The sequence below is a fragment of the Hipposideros armiger genome, unplaced genomic scaffold, assembly GCF_001890085.2.
Source record: "Hipposideros armiger isolate ML-2016 unplaced genomic scaffold, ASM189008v1 scaffold_34, whole genome shotgun sequence".
Taxonomy (NCBI): domain Eukaryota; kingdom Metazoa; phylum Chordata; class Mammalia; order Chiroptera; family Hipposideridae; genus Hipposideros; species Hipposideros armiger.
In genome coordinates, this window is record NW_017731384.1 from 185,764 (window position 1) to 205,861 (window position 20,098).

At 36.6% G+C, this 20,098-nt stretch overlaps 1 protein-coding gene across 2 annotated transcripts in view; it reads right to left on the minus strand.

Annotated features, from left to right (window-relative positions):
• NSF (N-ethylmaleimide sensitive factor, vesicle fusing ATPase) overlaps positions 1–20,098 on the minus strand; it is a 129,687-nt gene that overhangs the window by 51,854 nt on the left and 57,735 nt on the right. For both annotated transcript variants that reach the window (XM_019637775.1, XM_019637774.1), the window contains 4 exons: positions 13,275–13,474; positions 2,889–3,054; positions 1,775–1,849; positions 1,390–1,577 (listed from right to left, as the gene is read on the minus strand). In XM_019637775.1, the coding sequence (XP_019493320.1) occupies positions 1,390–1,577; positions 1,775–1,849; positions 2,889–3,054; positions 13,275–13,474 (629 nt within the window). The remainder of the gene's footprint in view (positions 1–1,389; positions 1,578–1,774; positions 1,850–2,888; positions 3,055–13,274; positions 13,475–20,098) is intronic.

The window sequence follows — 20,098 nt, forward strand, 5'->3', positions numbered from 1 at the left end:
CCAAGGCTGGGTGATTTACTTCTTTGCAGTTGCAGCATTAACCCCCAGCACAGTGTTTGGCATATAGTAGGTGCTGAATAAATCTATTTTGAACCAAAGCCAACTGAAGGCACCATAAATGATATGTTACTATTTCAAGAAGGAAGACAATACATCATTCTTGAAAGACATATCAGAAAATGTTTGAAGAAAGCGGTGACATGTGAACCAGGTATTGAAAAAATAAGCAAACAGAGAGGGTAAAGACTCTCAATGAAGAAAAAAGAAAAGCAGAGAAGTACAAAAATAAATTAATGTCTGCTGACCAGTGACAGTGCCTCAGTTTGACTACAGTGTAAGGAGATAATTGGGAACACATCTGGGAAGGCCAGTTTAGGGTCAGGTCTGGAGGACCTTAAAGACAAGGCTAAGAAGTTGGTACTTTGCTCTGTAGACAATGGTGAGTCACTGAACATTTCTGAAGGGTAGAATGATGTGAAACAGGAAGAGTAATCCAACAGAAGGTGGGTGGTGGTAACAAGAACTGACAGATACTGCGCCAATACAGGACTGACAAAATCCAGCAAATGACTCAATGGGATCAAAAATAACCCTGAAGTTTTAGGCCTGGGAAATTGGGATAACAGCAAAATAGGAGCAAGAAGGAAAATCGTAAACAAAAGGTAGCAAATTTGGTTTTGGAATATTAAATAAGACCTGATAAGACTTCCCAGTAGAGGTGTTTAGTGTAAGCTGAAAGTGGGAGACATACTTTCAAGAGATAAGACGTAAATCTGGGGGTCATCTGTCTATAGGTGGAAACTAAAACATCCATCCAGAGAAGGGATGGTAAAGAGTCAAATGTACTTGCTCAAGATTTATTCACCAAAATAAAAGTATCCTGGTATATATGTCGACCACAGTATCAATAACATGATTGCACTAATTTGCAAGCATGTCTATTTCCCTGACTCTGAATTCCCCGAGGGGAGAGGTTATGCTTTACTATCTTTGTGTCGCCAGTTTAATACCTCAGAAACAGCAGGTGTTCAGTATATTTGCTGAATGAAGGAGCCCCCATATATATTCTAGCATGTAGAAAAATCCAACTTCCCATGACATGTTACAACTCAATACAGCACAAAGATTAAACCAAAATTCTTCCAAACCTCCATCTTCACATGTCTATCTGTATCAGATGGTGGCAACCTAAGGGAGAAGCGTCAGTGGTTACCAGGGGGCAGATGCCACCGTTATCCTTTTTCCTGCTACTCTCAAGATTTAGCAGTTAACTCCTACTCCTTTTACCATGTTTCTTCTCCATCCCTAGTCCTTGGTGTGCCTCAAAGAGAGCACTGGCACTGCATTTGTGGGGCTGCAGACTCCTCATCTGCTTGCGGACTTACTGACCTTGATGTGTCTGTTCATAGCAGTGGACTGGGCAGCTCGCACCAGGCCCTCCAGTTCAGCACCGCTGAAGTTCTTGGTCTCCACAGCCAGTTCTTTAATGTCGACATCAGCAGAGAGTAACTGATGCCCTCGCATCCTGGCTGTGTGGATGTGAAGGATCTGGAGTCGACCTTTCTCATCTGGTAAGCCTGATAACATGGAAAATAAAGTAGAAATTATTATAATCCTAATGCTTTTCTTATAGGTACTCAAGCATGTAAACATCTGCTTATGAGACACAACTTTTCTAACGAACATGAAAGCATTAAGTTACCTGACTTTGCTCCTGCTGATGAACTCTAAATATACCCCCACCCCCGCCCTGATCAGTGCCAGGTCTGCTTACCTATTTCCATTTTAACTTCCAGTCTCCCAGGTCGAAGGAGAGCCTCGTCTATCAGATCTGGTCTGTTGGTCATTCCTGAGCACAGATGTTAAAACAACATACAAATGATCTGAGTTCAAAAATAAGGTAAACGTTCCTCCAGTATATGTGAAAATAGTAACTTACTTAAAAGCTAAAAGCACATTTCATAAAAGTCAGATAGGAAATCAAATTATTCTCAAATAAAAATATCATTTGTTCCTACTGGCAGTTACAAAATAGTCACGGGGATGTCAAGTTTGGCATAGGGAATACAGTCAACAACGTTGTAAAAACCATGCATGGTGTCGGGAGGTATTAGACTTATCACAGGGATCACTTCATAAGTTATATAAATGTCTGACCACTATGTTGTACACCTGAAACTAATATAATATTGAATGTCAACTGTAATTGAAAAAAAAAATTGTTTAAATAAATCATTTGTTCTTGATCTACTCTAGTGAAAATATCGAGACTTTGCTTTAATTTCACAACTGTACAAACCAATAGAATATAAATGCAATGAAAACTTCAAATATTTAAAAAGAAAAGTTAAGGCTCAGAGAGGGTAAGTTACTTGCACAGTGAGGGAGGAGCCAGGTGAACACGATCTGTCTGACCCCAAAGTTTCTTCCCTTTTTTGTAGGCCAGTGGTTTTCAACCTTCATAAACAGCAGACTTTTCTACCGAAAAGTTATTTTAAGAAGAACCTTAGTATATAAAACAGTTCAAAGAAGTTGTAACAGGGATGCGGCTCTGAAGCTCACTGCCCGCTCCTCACAGACCCTGAAGCACCTCTGAGGACCCCTGGAGGCCTACAGGACCCAGTTGGAAAACCACTGCATTACATTGTGCTGCCTTTTTAATTTTGGGTGAACTAAATGCTTAAACCCATGCATCACTGAAACCCATCTTTGATTCGTCCTATTAAAGCTAGACACTAAAATAGTCAGACTTTTCAATATCACTTGATTCTAAGTTGGAAACATTGGCAAGATAATATAATTACAACCTACACCAATCTTAATTCAGAACCTATGTGTTTAATGTTTTTGAAATCACAGTACTTTTATTTTTTTTAAAGCAAACATACCAATGACTAAGATGTTGTTCAGTTGCTCTACCCCGTCAATTTTGGACAGCAACTGGTTGACGACTGTGTCATGCACTCCCGTGCTACCAGCCATGCTCCCTCTCTGCTTGCAGATGGCATCGATTTCATCAAAGATGATGATGTGCAAACCACTGTTAGCACCAAGCTAGTAAGGAAAGAGATTATACTAAAGGTCATTATTTGAATATATTATTAATCAAAAAAGCAAAACAAAGCTCTCTGTAGATTAACTTTGCTCCAATTTGATGAATAAATATAGCAAGCATAATCCTGGTTGCTGCTCTCAAAGGCAACAGAGCTACAGTCTCAGAATTCTGCGAACTGAAAAGGCATTCCAGAACTTCATATTTAATATCCATAGAACAAAAATACACATTATATACTGGTGAACATGAACAGTCCATCAAATAACTAACTGTTCATTTACACATTTCTAATCTCACTATTTGAAAGAATTCTTATACGTATCAGGTGCATTTCTGAAGTCAATGAATGGGAACTCCCGCCCATTTCCCCTGCTCTCTGGTGAGAGGATTGTCCCAGAAAGATTAGGTTTAATGTTCATTTGCGTGCTATATTATATAGCTAAATGCTAACTCCACCCATGGGAATTGGGGAAATGGGGCAATGAGCTAAACACACATGATTCACATTCAGTTATACCACATGCAAACACTTTTTCCTAACAGTAAAGTGAGAACAGAGACACAGTTTATGAAAAGAACCCAGTCAAAGGGGTGCTGCTTCTTCTGCACAGTGATCTGTTTTCGTTTATCGGATGTAGAGTCATCATTAAAATAAATTAGTTTATGTATTTTGAAACTTTCATAGATGAACATACTTTTAAATGCTAATAATTCATTAGGTTAAGTTAACATGGACCTTCTAACAATTCATATTTAAGTAATTAAGTCTTTTATTAGGAACCAAAGGGGTAACTGCACTCTAGAAAATTTCTATTAAAAAACCACAAAACATTAGGGATTAACAAAACAAAACAGATGAGAATGAACATAATCTAAATAGAACAACATATAGATAACATAAATGATGGGCCTGAGGTTCAGGATTAGATATGGTTGGTATTCATTAAACCTCTGGCAAGGATATAATCTTTTTTTAAAAAATAATAGATTAAAAAAATGTATTATAAAACTATTAGAAGCTAACCAAGCAAAAGTTGTAAAATAGAAATGTTAAAAATAAACTCTTATGTCACCTAAAGATAAATACTAACATTCTGCAGACTTATTTCTATATTTTAAATTTATTTTAATTAAAAAATGGGAACTCACTGCAACCTGTACTCTCTTGAACAATAACTGTTCTTTGAAAACAATTTAAAATGGCTACTTTTGTTTCTAACCGTCAAACACGATATTATAAAAATTTGGAAAAATACCAAAAAATGTAAAGAAATCACAACTGCCCAAAATTCAACTAGATAGAAATAACTCCCCTATTCCACATTAATTCCTTAGTGCAGGTACTTAATAATTTCTAAGTTTTTAGTATTATGTACACTGTTACAATGAGCATTTTTATACTTACAGCCTTGACAATATATATTAGTACTTCCTGGAAACAAATTGTTAGATGCCTACAATAAAGGCAGCCTAAAAAATGTGAATGAAGAAAACATGACAAAGATGAAATGTTACATCAGAAGTAGGAAGAAAAAGAGTCCCAAAAATGACCTGAAGGAAAACAGACTGGCTCTAAAACAAACCTAAGTATATAAAGAATTTTAAAAAATCAGAACCAGATAAAACACTGGTTGATTCAGCAATTCCACTCCTTGGTTTATAACAGCTCTGCTCAAGTGCCCCAGACTGGAAGCAACCCAAATGCCCTTTCGTGAGTGGATGGATAAATAAACTATAGTACATCTATACAATAGACTACTCAACAACAAAGAGAGACGTCTGATACATGCAACAACTTGGACGGATCTCAAAGGAACTATGCTTAGTGAAAGAAGCAAGTCTCAAAAGGTTACACTATGATCTCATTTATATGACATTCTCGAAAATACAAAACTATAGGGATGGGGAACAGGTCAGTAGTTACCAGGAGTTATTAGCAAAGTGACCATAAAGGGACAGCATGAGTGAATTTGGGGGAGGGGAGGTGATGTAAATATTCTACATCTTGATTTTAGTAGTGGTTACATGAAACTATACATGAGCTAAAATTAATTAAAACTGTACTGGGGGGATAGTAGAAGAGGGCAAAGAGGGTCAAATACATGGTGATGGAAGGAAAACTGACTGTGGGTGGTGAACACACAATGTGATATATAGATGATTTATTTCAGAATTGTACATTTGAAACCTATGTAATTTTACTAACCTTCGTCACCCCAATACATTTTAATTTAAAAAATCTGTACCAGAAGAAGAAAGTCAATTCTATTTCATAGTAAATAGAAACAGATAAAATATCTTAATACATTGTACTATTCATATTTGGAGTATTGTTCATTCTTTAATGCAACACTATGCAAGATGATAAGCCATGTGTTCATCAAGGTTTCCAAAATTTAACTAGGTTATGTTTCATTTTTTTCCCCGAACATTACTTATAAATTGTTCTCCTTCCACAAATGTTTTAAAAACTAAATTCGAATCTGAAAAAATTAATTTCTCAATATCATATTTATCGAACAGATGTCTGGATGATAAATGATAGCTTGCTGTTTAAAAAAAACTCAACACCAAAAACTATTCATCTTTCCATCTGCAGAAAAGACTGAGAGAATGAGGAATTGGAACTACAATCTTAGCTTTGCCAAACACTTCTATATTATGGGGTATTAATTCTTGCCGTCTTCGGTGCAAAACAAGGACACTCCTGTTTGTGACTGAAAAACTGTGGGATTCTACATTATTTTTACAAGACATTTTTATTCAAGGTTGTCTGCCAATACAGCATGAAACAAAAAGCTGCTATAATGTATGAATTTTGCTGTCAATGTGCCTTATGTTGCCACTGGAATCATGACTTCCTTCTCAGGCCAACCTCAAAAATCATCTATGTGGAAGGGAAGCCAGAGACAATAAGAACACTGTGTTTGATTAAATGATCACAGGAGCAATCTGTCCTAAACATAATTCAGTACAATTCTGACCTTTTCAGAACCTTACTAATCTTGTGACCTGTCATCAGGTCCCTTCCCCCATCCTCGTCAGTACAATAACATCGATTTTTACAGGTGTGTTACTTAAATAAAGCCAAGTTCTTACTGCAATAAATTAGGAATCAGGTAAGGAAGATGTCAAGATTAATGTTCACAGATTAATAGAGCTGAATCATCAATAGACCCTTTACCAAAGAGTTTAAATTTCCACAATGCAATCCTCTTCAATTCGCTGGCTTCTAGCTCTTGTTCTTAGCATCTGCAAAGTCCTCTCCCATAGAAACAGAGCTGCTGCTGTTGAGCCCCTGGCAACAGACTTCGAAAACCACCATTCTATATTTAACTAGCCTGACCTATATGCAAGTGTTCATCTCTGTCAGCCTGGACTGTCCAGAATCAGAGGTGATGCTTTTCTTTATTATGTAACACACATATACCCTCCACAGGGTCATTAACTGAGTATACCAAGCCATTTCTGGATGTAAGAATTGAGAAAGGTACCACTGAACAGGCTATGGTTAATATCCACCTAGAAATCCTTTACCAACTCAGCTTTATCATATTATTAATAGTGTCATATTTAAACTGTCTAAAAGTTTATTTATAAAGACTGACATATCTCATGACATTTTTCTTCTAGACGTCTTCCACAGACCAAAAAGGAAAATATTATTTTAAAAATAAAATAAAACTTGTTCTATCTGGCAATGACCATATAGGTCCACTGCATCTTTTTATAAATCTAAGCTACATTATGCTATTTCGATATTCTAGAAATTATGTCATCATTACTCATCAATTCCCAACTATACTAAAAAAGATTAAAATAATAAAATGGGGGAACAATGGAACTGCTTAGAAGACGCAATAGTGAAATAAATATCACTATGACATCATCCTTTAATTTAATTATTGTGTTGTCCAAAGTACTGCATCATCTTTCAAGAAGGTTTAAGTCTGGAGACACCATCCACCATCTCTGTTGCCTGATTTCAGTTTTAACTGAACACAATTGAGAATTCAGGTTTTTAAAATTCCCTGGCCATAATGGCAAAAAAAGAAAATTGACAGAGAAGATATTTCACAATTACGTGAATCTGAATATGAATGCAAAGTGTGAGAAGTAGCACAAGACTCTAGTGAAGTTGGTGAAGTTGATCTTCATAAGTAAAATCTCAGACTCTGTGCCTTTAGATGATATCCTACACAAATTTTCTCCAGCTCAAGAATGAGTGAATACTATATTTCTAAGGACAAAAAGAAAATTCAACATTTTCATCCAGTTACTTATTCAACAAGAAGTCTTCATTGTGCAATATTTTCTGACCAGAAATTAGGCCATCTCGTTTTTCTAAAAGGACACATGACAGTATTCTTTCATCTTTTATTTAATCTGTGCATCAGCATTTCCTTGATATGGTTTCTAAGTAGATAAATGCTGAAGGTAGGTACTACAGAGAGACAGCCAGAGATGATATAGGCATCAAAAACTGGATTGACCATTCTATAAGGTGTACATGAATCTAAAAACAAAAATGTTTTGCAATTATGGAGCATCTGAGGACTGTCCTGTTTTCAACAAAATTATGAGCCAAAGATTTTTAAAAACTCTTTAAGTATCCTGTCTTGGTGCAAGTATAGGGAGCACCAGAAGTGATGATAAGCTAGAACCTATTAGAGATGCATCTGAAACTCAAAACCATCTACACAAGTTCACGCATGACAACCGATGAACAGTTAGTTCCATTCAGAGGCTCCTGCCCATTTTGGGTATATACGTAAATGTGTCTTCAAAACCAGGAAAATACGGAATAAAAATTTGGCTTGCTATATTTAAGCTCTTATTATATATTTTAATAGTCTCTCACTTCTCTTTAATTGTATGTTTGTAATTTATTTATTTATTTATTTATTTATTGTTAGTTTCAGGTGTACAGAACAATACAATAGTTTTATCCTTTTCACCCTTCACACAGAAACAACTCCCCTCCCCCATCCACAGCCCTCCCACCCCTGATATCATACTTTTCTGTTACAATTCCATTGATGCCATTCCCACACTCTACTCCACGTCCCAGGACTATATGTATATATAATTATAGTTCACATACAATATTATTCCATATCAGCTTCAGAAATACAGTGCGGTGGCCAGGCCGCTACACCGACTATGAAGTGGTCTCCCTAACAAGACACGAGTCCATCTGGCCCCCTAAAAAATATTTACAACATTATTGATTATATTCCCCAGACTGTCTTTTCTATCACTGAGGCCATATTGTAAATTATTTATAAAATAACAAAAATAATATTAAAGGAGTTTTCAACTCAGATAGCAAGAGATAATAAACTATTTTTCTGGGTATACTGAGTGTTAAAAATATATTTGAAGTAGGAAACATTACAGTACTAGGGATGAACTGCAAAACTGAATTGGTTTTGGGGCTGTTGGAAGAGTTGAGATCAGCTATTGGACTTGCATTATCTACCAGGACCCATGCCCGCTAGAAATAATGTGACTGAAATGGCCCAAGACCTCAACATGAACAAGAACTTAATGAGATGTAGGGAAGCAGGGGAGAAAACCCCTTGTGTAAAGCTGAAATGATTAAGTGCCCAACAAGCAGACCTGAAGTATTAATAGAGTTGTTATAAATACAGTGTTTAAAATCTATTTTTACCATCAACAAGAATAAGAAAAAGTAGGAAAAGACAGGGTAGATTTAGTAAAGCTTACTAAGTTAAAAAAAATTAGATGTTACGTTTGTTATTCATATTTGATCCATGTAAATCTATTATTCATTTCTTCCCCAGATTCTCCTCATGCTTTGGAAAAGCTTGAGTTTTACACAATTTTCACATACACATTTGACCTAAAGTTTTGTATTAATTAACATTACTATCTTCTTCCCAAATAATAGAAGGATCTTACATGAATTTATTCCACTTCCCATATATTTTATTCTCCATTTTAGTTCTATTCTTTAAAAAATACGATACTGATCATTATTACTGCTGTTTTATACAATGATAGCTTCTTAAATATACCCTTTTAACACTTTTTTGTGAAGTATGGTATAATAGAGGAAAAGTTCAGAAAATATGAATGTATGCCTCAACGAACTCACAAAACGAACATCCACATAACCATAACAAGAAATAGCCTTCCCCCACCATTCCCCATAGGCAAACACAGTCTAATTTTTACAGTAATTGTTTCCCATTTTTCTTTATAGTTTTACCATCTCAGTATGCTTTGGTAAACACTATACTTTGAGCTTTATATAAATGGAATCATCCAGTAAGTATTCTTTTTTGTCTGGTTTCTTTTGCTCAACATTTATTTGTGAGATTCACAACTACATATAGCCATAGTCTGTTTGTTTATATTACTGTGTAGTACTTCATGACAATTTATCCATTTACAGGATATAAAATTCTAAGTTCACAGTTTATTCTCTTTCAGCTCCTTAAAAATGGCATTCAACTGATTTCTGGTTTCCATCATTTCTGTTGAGAAGACAGATGCCAACTAATTGTTGCTTATTGGAAAGTAATCTTTCTTTATTTTCTAGCTGCTTTTAAGATTTTTCTCTGTGTTTTGTTTTCAGCAGTTTAATGATGCTTAATCATAGCTATAAATTTTGGTATTTCTCTTGCCTGTGGTTCATATCACTTCTGGAATCTACAGATTGAATTTACTCATCAGCTGTAGAAATTCTAAACCATTTTTCTCTTCAAATACTGCTTTTGCCCCGTCCTCTTTCTCCTTGACTATCTGGACCTTTAAAGACATTCTTACAGTCTTTTCTATCTTCTTTTATTCCTTTCATCCTTTGTCTCTGGTTATTTTTGCCTAACATCTTTCAGTTCACTAATTCTCTCTTCAGATGTGTCTAATCTGCTGTTTAAACTTATCCACTTGAATTAATTTCAGTTACTGAATTTCTCATTCCTAGAATTTCCATTTGACTTTTTTTTTGTTTCCAATATTCTGCCAAAATTCTCAATCTTGTTTCTCTTTGAGTGTGATAAGAATAGTTACTTTCAAAGTCTATATCTGAAAATTCCAATATCCAGAGGCCCAATTTCTATCCCCTTTTGTTTCTCTTTCTTCATGCTGTTTGTCTGTGTATCTGGTTGTTTTTGATTATAAGCCAGATATCGCATTTGCAAACCGCAGAAATAATTTGTGGCCGTGCATGATATTACCTTCCTCCAGCAAAGATCTACCATTGCCAGATGCCCGGGGGCACTAGTGATTTAGAAACCCTCAATCTAATTTTAGAGAATGACATGATTCACAGCTGATCTACAGCCTCTTTGAGAGCGTGTCTACTTCTAGTTAACCCTTGCTCCTATGGTGTAGTCCTTCAGGGTCCCAACTCAAAGTGAGGCATGTTTACCAAGTGTACCCTCTTTGAGGGCCACAGGCTCTAATCTCTGCCCCCATTACTTCCATTAACCTATCAAAAGGGCCGCATAGCTATTTAGTAGCCCTCTCCAGCAATGGCTGACATTTCCAGAGAAAGTGACCTTTTTTTTTCTGGGCCTCCACCTATCAGGACCTTTTTTCCTGTATCTCCATTCTCCCCCTAGATCTTGTAAGTTCTTTGATGCCTTCAAGAAAAAAAAATATAAATAAATAAATAAAATAAAAAATAAATATTTTGTTGAGCTTTTCTGGTAGTCTTCAGTGGCAGGCATGGTTCAAGTTATCTAATCTGCCACTACCAGGAGTAGAAGTTCCAAATTTTATCTACATTTTCACCAATTTCATTGCTCATCCACTGTTCCCTCTGGGTTCAATTTCCTTCAGTCTCAAGTACATCCTGCTTCCTAGTCTTCCAACAAGCTTCTGGTGACTGGTTAATTCTATTAGTCTTTGCTTGAAAAAATATCTTTATTTCACCTTTCTTCCTGAATGAGAATTAAACTGGGTATAAAATTTTAAGTTGACAGTTATTTTCACTTAGCTCTGTGACTATATTATTCCACTGTTTTCTGGTGTCTCTTGCTGTCATTGAAAAGCTTGCTGTCAACATAATGGACCTCTCCCTTGGTATATCATCATTTCTTTTTTGTTGATATTACGATGTTTCTCTTTTTCTTTGGCACTCTCCAGTTTCACTACAATGCGAAATAAGTTAATTTTTATTTATAGTATTTGTGCTCATGGTGCTACATGAATCTGAGTATTTGTGTTTTATCAATTCTAGAAAATTCTCAGCCATTCTATCTTTGAATATATACTTCTATTACTTCTATACTATTCTATTTGGACTTCTCACTTTAACTCTGTTATCTAAACTTCTCTTTCATATTTTCCATCTATCTCTCTGTGCTATACTCTGGCTGATTTCTTTAGCTCTATTCCTGTTTACCACTTCTCTTTTTAGCTGAAACTGTTGGCTTATATTTAACCTGGTTGCTGAGTTTTAAATTTTGATGATGTTGTTTTCCATTTATTGAAGCTAATTTTAGCTTCCCTTATGAGAATCTCTTGTGGCCTGAGTTGTTGGAGCATGCCTTGGGGCTTGCTTATATCTAACAACCCCTACGGTATCATTAGCCCAGGATTCATTTTTAAATTATTTTCTCAGCTTGGGGACCCCAGACTATAGATGGTGTGTGTGTGTGTGTGTGTGTGTGTGTGTGTGTGTGTGTGTGTGTGTGTGTGTGTGTGTGTGTTTTAATCCTAAGCTTCAGTCAAGGATCCATGGTTTAGAGTTGCTATGGGAGATTCCTCAGCTCTCACTCCAGAACCCAGGCAGATGGTTAAATGTTTTTGTTTGTTAAAAGTTTTTGTTATTTTTCTGTGCTGGTAGGCAGATATTTTCTAGTTCATTCTTTTCACTGAAGACACAACTCCTTTGAAGGCTCCAGTTCATAGTCCACATCTTAAGTGGGTTCAAGGACTCATTTTCTTCCCTCAGTGGGTGCTAAAACCCAAGCTCATTCATTACCGAAGCCAAAAGCTGCAACTCAGATCTTTACCACTCTGATTTTCAGAGTTTTCTTTTCATTTCTGGAGCTTTCCTTTTCTTTCCCGAGAATTCAGTTATTCATTTAAAATTTTAGTTGTATTTTAGCAGCACATGAAGGCATGTGTAGAAGGAAGTTGCATAGTTTACTGTATTGCCAAAAACAGAAATTCCATGGCATTATTTTTAAATTTTTTGTCAATGAAACAAATATGTTAATATTAGTGCATTAGTCTGGGTTTTCCAGTGAAACAGAGCCTATGGATCTATAGACATCTATAGATCCATTGTATTAGTCACCTGAAAATATACAGATATACTAATATAGATATATTAGTCACCTGAAAAAACATATAAATAAATAAATACACACACACACACACAAATCTAGATCTAGATCTCTATTTATCTAACTAGCTAGCTATAGAGAGATTAATGATAAGGCAATGGCTAACACAATTATGGGGACTGTCAAGTCTCAAAATCTTCAGATCTTTCTGTTCTATTCAGGACATCAATGATTGAATGGAGCCTACCCACATCAGGGAGGGCAACTGCTTTACTCAGTCTACTGATTTACCTGGTAATCTCATCCAGAAATACCCTCACAAACGCACCCAGAATAATGTTTAACCAAATGTCAGGGCACCCTGAGGTCTAGTCAAATTGACACATATAATTAATTATTACAATTAGTAAACTCTGGTTGTATTTTTAATTATTTTTTTTCTAAGACCCAAATCAAGCTTGCCTTTGAGACCTAACAATTCATACTGTTACTCTACAACTGAGCTGACTCAGTGATAAGTAAGCTGGCTATCTGCACACGGACCTTACAAATACATAACTCTACATGATTTCCTATGGATTTAATTTCCTCCTTTTCCAAAGGATGAGTTCAAGTCTCTGGAAGTAATGCGGACTAAAAGCGTCACCTGAAAATATATTCATGATCTGTTTTGGTAAAACCTTTGGCTTATACAATCATCTACTTTTGTATTATGAACATGTGGGTCACGATATCTACTTATATCATGTAAATCCCCCATAATCTCTGGTTCAATGACGTAACTTGGTACTAAATAAATTTTACCTGTAAGTTTTTCAAAATATAGATCACAGTAACAAGTTTGCCACCATAGCTCTGGGTTTCATTCATCATACACGTTTTTTACCATTAACTCTGGGCTTCATTCATCATATAAGTGAGAACAAATTTTTACTGAATTATATTAACATTACCCTCCTTTGCTCCTCTTCAGCATCAGCAAAGAGTTTGCGAATGTTAGCCTCTGATTCTCCCACATATTTGTTAAGGATTTCCGGCCCATTGACCACTTTGGGCTCTCTTGCATTCAACATCTTGCCGATCTGTCGAGCCAAGAGAGTCTTACCACAACCTGGGGGCCCATACAACAGGATGCCTTTAACGTGTTTGCAACCTAAAAAAGAGAACAGTCTTACATCAGCTAACTAAAACCCAAGACAAACAGCTAAAAGAAAGTTTTCTTTCTTCTTCATATGCATATTATGAAAAATATAGTGATGCCATTAACACATATTCATATCCAGGTGCCATGAACAGAACAACCATGAACAACTAAACTTCTTTTTAATAGAAAAATCCAGAAATAATTCCTATACCAGTACCAATATCTAAAGGGGAAAGCTGCGGAAAAGTATCTTTGAACTATCATTTAGAACAAATACTTTTAACTCTGAAAATGTCTCTTTCAATTAAACATCTAATTAAGAACTACTACTTATTTGTCATTATTCTTTAAAGTCGGGGGGAAAAATATCTTTTTTGTGTGTGTGAATTTAATGCAACACAAATCTGTGATACAGTAGGCCATGGAACCTCTCTCTTAGTCATAGAAATTACAGGTCTACCTGTCAATACAAGCACTTGAAGAAACGGCAAACGTGTCTGAGTTCGATAGTACAAAGCAATCCACAGGCTCCAGATGAATATTACAGACTGTGGATAAAGTTGAATGTCCTACTCCAGGTGACTAATGCCAAGTGAGGCACAAGCTTTCCCAGAACAACCCAGATGAAGATGAAGTTTCAAAAGAATAGGATTCAATTCTTTTCCAGATAAGCATTGCTACCTGCTTTAAAGACATCGTTAACACTAGCAAAACAGCAAGACTAATGATCTAGACTTCCCAGGATTTTTTCAGCCAGCTCTACATGAGCATTCACTCCATTTCTTAAGATTAAGATGACCTATGGTTTCTGTTTATTCAGTCTCGGAGTTCTCGCCTTTCTTGCAGTTTCACAGTTAAGATGCATGACTTTTAATGACTTTTTTTCTTTATCCTAGACCAAAAAAGCACTCTGTGAAACAATGAATTATTAGATTTCAGTGTTACACTCAAAACTACAGGTGAAAAAGAAAATTTCTGGAAATGGAATAAAAATCATGTGTTTTTATGGAAAACAGTTTGTCCTCATTTGGAATGAAAGCCTTAAAAATTATATCTTTAAGAAAAAAATTCTGCCAATACATTTAATACTCACATAAAAGAAATTACAAAATACAACCAACACTACCAGAAATTTTAGATTCTGAGGAAGAAGACCCTTTGGGTTGCCAGTATAGTCACTGTTTCTATAATTGTGTCAAAAAAAGACTCCTTTTTAAAGCCCTGAAAAGTAATGAGATCTGTGCTTACGGAGAAAGGCTTGTAGAGACAAGGGAAATTTAGTGGCAACCCTGGAAGGCTTAGTCTTAACCTTTCTCATTACAGAGTCAATTCCTGTCCTAAGACTATGGCCTAATAGAATGTCTTTGCCCTTCGAGCATGAGTGGTAGGGGCATAAGGAGAAAAGCCTTGAGCTTCTCTTACAGGTTAATGCCACCAAGCACTACCAGCATCCAAGTCACTAGACACATGTGATGAGGACTCTGGAACCTGCCTCCTAATCTTTCCCTCCAAGCCAACTGCTACCATCATGATTTGAAACTATTGATATATATAAACCACCTGCAGAGGTAGGTGATGGTGGTGGTGAAACAGGTCCAAGGAGAGGAGAGTCAGGAAGAGGAAAATGAAGATTTGCTGAATACCTACAGAGTACCAGGCCTTATCATCCTCCTCCAGTTTAACTTCCTCTAAGTTCATCAACTTCCTTCTAACCATATTTCCTTCCATATTAAGCCATACTTTTTTTCAAGGACTCTCAACTCATTGGCCTTCTTATACTTCTGGTATACCCATCCCATGAGCAATGAACACAATATGGCTTTATTGCACCCACACATTGGCCACCAAGCACAGCCAGAGAAAATTGTACCACTGTGCTGATATGCTCACAATTTCATGCTACCTAATTTCAGTTCTATTCTCTCTGCTTTCTCAGTACTACATACCACCCTTTACTTGCTTCAGTTAGTTCATCTTCCATTCCCCTTAGCAATTATCCAAATCTTCACTATTCTCAATTGCTACCCCATGCCATTAATTCTTAAAAATGACCTAGATTCCTACTGTGCATATTTTTTTAAAGACTATCAGGTATGGAATCCCTCCAACTCCTTGATTCTGTATCTACAAATTTATCTGCAGACACATCCATTCTCAACCTCAACACTGGTTCTCAGAGGATGAGTTTCCTTCCTCTTCAAGGTTTAAATTGCAATTGTTTGTGGATATACTTTCTACTCCATTAGACAGTGAACTACCTATTCAAGGGCAGGTACTGTCTCATCAATGTCGAATCGCAAACATGTAACATAATGCTTAGGACATAATGTGTACTTAATAAATGTCTGAATAAGTACATTGTGGGTTCCTTTCCTAAAAAACTCAAAGAAAATGATGGAAAGAAAACCGTTTTAAAAATTTTATTTAAAGCTCTTATTTATGAAACAGTGTTTACGTTCCCAACTGAACTAATTTACTGGGTTGTCAGAAAAGTCATGATGCATTTTTGCAACAAAAAACATAGAAAAAATATGTCATGACTTTTCTGACAACCCAATAAATACCTAAAAAAACACACTTGCAATGCCTGGGACTTTGCAAATTTAGCAAAACAAACTACATAATATATAAATACTAGAATCTTAACTCTGTAACTGTTTGGAGTATGCGTAAAATGTTCAATTTAATGTGTTTTGAATTAAACTGACTCCGACCTTATAAAATAAATTAAAAATTCACGAAATATTACCAAGAAGTTTGAGAGAAAAAAATAAAGTGTATATCCTTGGAACTTACATATAATATGTATGTTGAAATGACAGAATCTATTCAATATAACATCAACAGAAATGTCACGGAGGCTCTACTCTGCATTAGAACTATAATTCTTTTAGGATCCCAAGAAAGCACATCAAAAATATACACTGACATGTGAAGATTTTCAAAATCCACTTCCACAAAGGAAGCAGTTACTTGAATAAGCAGTGGAAATGGGACTTTGTTATTACTATTATTATTATAGCCTATTCTGGCTTATTAAATAAGCATTGGTCTCTAATTTTAAATGAGTCATAAAAACTCTTCATAAGTAATTCCATTCAACAAAAGTGTGTTAAGCTCCTGTTTGGACTAGGCACGAAACTAGGTGTCAGGGATACAAACATGAAAAAGGCCACCCCTACCTGCGGGGCATTCCTGGTTTAGTAGGAAAGACAGAAACAAAAATAGGTTATCTACAATATAATATGACATTATCAGAGATGTGTATGAAATGTTTTTGGAGCCTAGCCAAGAGAGACTGATTCTGTCATGTCAGGGTGACGGCAGAAAGTCAGGGATGGACATAGGGGAAGAGGTAACATTCACGCTGGGCCTCGAAGGATAATAGGAGGTTCTTGGTTGGGCAACGGAGAGGAAATGGCACCCTTCACAGAGAGACCGGGGCGATCAAAGGCACATATGTATGGACATGGAAGCTTCCCTCTCCAAACAGCCAGTAGTAACCTGTTGTGGCTCAGCCTTGGAAGTGAGATGAGGCTGACAGGTTCCCAACTATGGAAGGCCTTGACACCATGCCCAGGAGTTTTTAATACATTTTGTAAAAACCCTGAGGTTTTTCATCAGGGAAGGTGCACAATAAGATGTGTGTTCAAAAACTAACTCTGGTGGCACAGTGGAGGAAGGACTAGTGAACAAAGAGGCAGAGGGTGGAAGGCTAGTTGGAGGAATGCTCTTAACCTTTTTCTGGGGACACTGCCTCCCTGGCTGGCTCTGGATTTTCACCAATTAAGCTTTACTATCCCTCCAAGTCCTTTGCAAGCATGAACAAGTGGGTCCAGAGGGCTCAGGAGGACACCTCCCTACCGATGCCCCCGCTGATGCCCCAGCTTTCTCCTGAGCTTCTCCGGGACATTAAAGCTCGGCTCTGATGCTAGGGAGCCTTGATCTCTGACTGCTGAGCTGTACTGATTGCTGTTACTTTTTCTTTCCTTATGTCTTACATGCCCCTCGCTACTCAGAGATCAGTGCCCTGGGTTAGCAAACTGAATAGCAAAGGGCAGGTATAGAAAAAGGAGAAATCAGTGAATGTGACTTGTTTAAATTGTCAAATTCTCTCATTCTCTCCCTTTCTTTACTATGAAAGAGTCTAATGTACCTCCCCAGAAAAAATGCACATGTACAAAAAATTTGCACACAATTTTGAGGGAATTCTTAGGTCCTCTGAGGTCCATTCATGAAATCCAAATTAAAAACTGAATGTACAACTGAAATAAGCCAGACAAGAGACTAGGAATGCAAAGAGGCAATAATAGCAGAAAAGGAGACATTCATCAGAACTTAAGGTACCAAAGGAAACTAAGAGAAAGAGGAGTCAAGGGTGACCTTGAGGTATCTCGCCCGGGCACATGGGTACAATGAGCATAACCTCAGAAGATAACCAAGAAGGTAGCACGAGGAGGGCACAGGGGGTCATCACTTCGTTTTGGCTATAAGGCATTTGAGATGCAGGCAGTAATGTCCATTAAAAATATAGGCTGATAATACTATGTATCAACTATAATTTAAAAAATAATATAGTCATGAAATGTAAAGTACGGTATAGGGAATATAGTCAATGGTATTATCATAGCTATATACGGTGTCAGATGGGTAGTAGACTGGTTGGGGTTATCACTTTATGAGGTGTGTAAATGTCTAATCACTAAGTTTTTTTTATACACCTGAAACTAATAAAAAAATTCCTACTGTTGTCACAAACACACACACACACACACACACACACACACACACACACACACACACACATGATTGATATATAGATAGATGCACTGAGAGAGCAAAAAAGATATCAGAACTATTAGTTCAATATTTTTGAACGCCTGCTCTGGGCACATGAAAAGCCACTTTTTGTGACAACAGGGACACATGCTGCAGAGGTAGAGGATGAAGCCTGGAAAAAAGAATAACACATTGAAAAAAGCAGCAAGTTCATGGCTGATCTGGGCCACAGGGTCTTAGACTGGGTCAGATCATTTCAGACTGAGGAGAGAAAGAAGGTAAGCAGTATAAGCAGGAACAGCCAGAGGTCACACATGCAGAAACGCTGGTAACACAGAAGCGGGGTTTAGGGAGACAGAATCTTGTTATGAGACTAGTTAACAAAGGGGAGAAGAGGAAACAAGCTGAGGTTTTGCCTGTGGGGTTCTGTTTACTATGTGCAGTGGGGGCTTAGGTCATCTATAAAATGAGAGATGAGAAAATGATATTGGGAAACTTGGTAAAGGTTTGCGAAGAACATGGGGAGTTGGGAAAATGTGTGGGGAAATGTGCCTGAGCAGACAGATGCCATTAGGAAAGTGAACTCAGCATATGAAATTCAGGTCACTAAGGGACTCTCCTCTTTGCTGTAATTACATAAGCAACTTACAGTGTTAGGTAAGGTGTAGATTCTTACTAAACTCTATAAATATAGATTTCATCAAAGCTGGCAATAGAATATTGATTTTTTTAGTTTTAACCATCTCCCTTTTTTTTCAAAACTGCATCTTAAAGTTTAGCAATGTGAGGTAAATAACAATATTAAGTTAATTTAATTTGAAATCAACATATTTATAGCTCAGTTCTATTACCTAATTTTCTCATCCAAAGTGTGAGGTCTGAACTATCATAAAATTTGTTGTTAACATTTTTCTTCTACTTTTCACAAAGTTTGAGGCTTTAATTTTCATTTCTAAGTCTTCTGTATCTTTTCTCCTTCCTTTATAACTCATATAAGAATTATTGTGGGCTAATAATATAATCAAATATAGTTCCAGTGCATTTTACTATGTTCAGTTACTTAACTGCTTGTTTTACTAACTGATCCTGTTAATCATCTTCTTAAAATTTCCTAATTTTATTTGAATGAGGCAAACATACAACTCTTGGTATAGTAACAAAAAGGAAGGCAGCAGTGAAAAGCATATTCCAAAATGGTCAAAAATCGGTTTATACATACGGTTTTGAAATTTAAGTTGCTAATTATATTTGAACATAGTTGTAAATGAAGTTCTGGGATATCATATTATTATTTCACTCACTCAACAAATACCATATTTGGTAGTGGGAAGATGATTATTTCTATTTTCTCAGTGGAATAAAGACTCCAGGATATCAGCTACTGGTGAAGATAAAAGAAGGGAAGAGGCAGTGTTGTAGGCTTGAGGAAAATGAAGTACTAGTTATCTCAGACAATAGGAGAGTAAATTGACTAGGCCAGGGAAATACACAAGGAATACCAGGAATTATTGATTCCAAGACATACTGAGGGCCCACTTGAGATTCGGTTCTTAAATTTAAAGTGAGACCAGACATCATGGTTTTGTTTTTCTTAAGCCACACTTCACAATCTGGGTGCTGATACAGAGTGGGCAGGTAGCTGAGACACACTGGGGGGCTGTGACACACACAGCAGGCGAGGAGCAAGGCCATTAGGGTGTACGCAAGGAAGATAAATGTGGTAGACCGTGGAATCTAGGCTGGGTAAAGAGGACAAAAAGGCTGGGAAGTGACAGAGTACATTAACTGGAGGGTCCCATGGGATCCAACATGCTGAAGCTGGAAGGGTGGGCATGCTAGAGGTAAGCAAGGGAC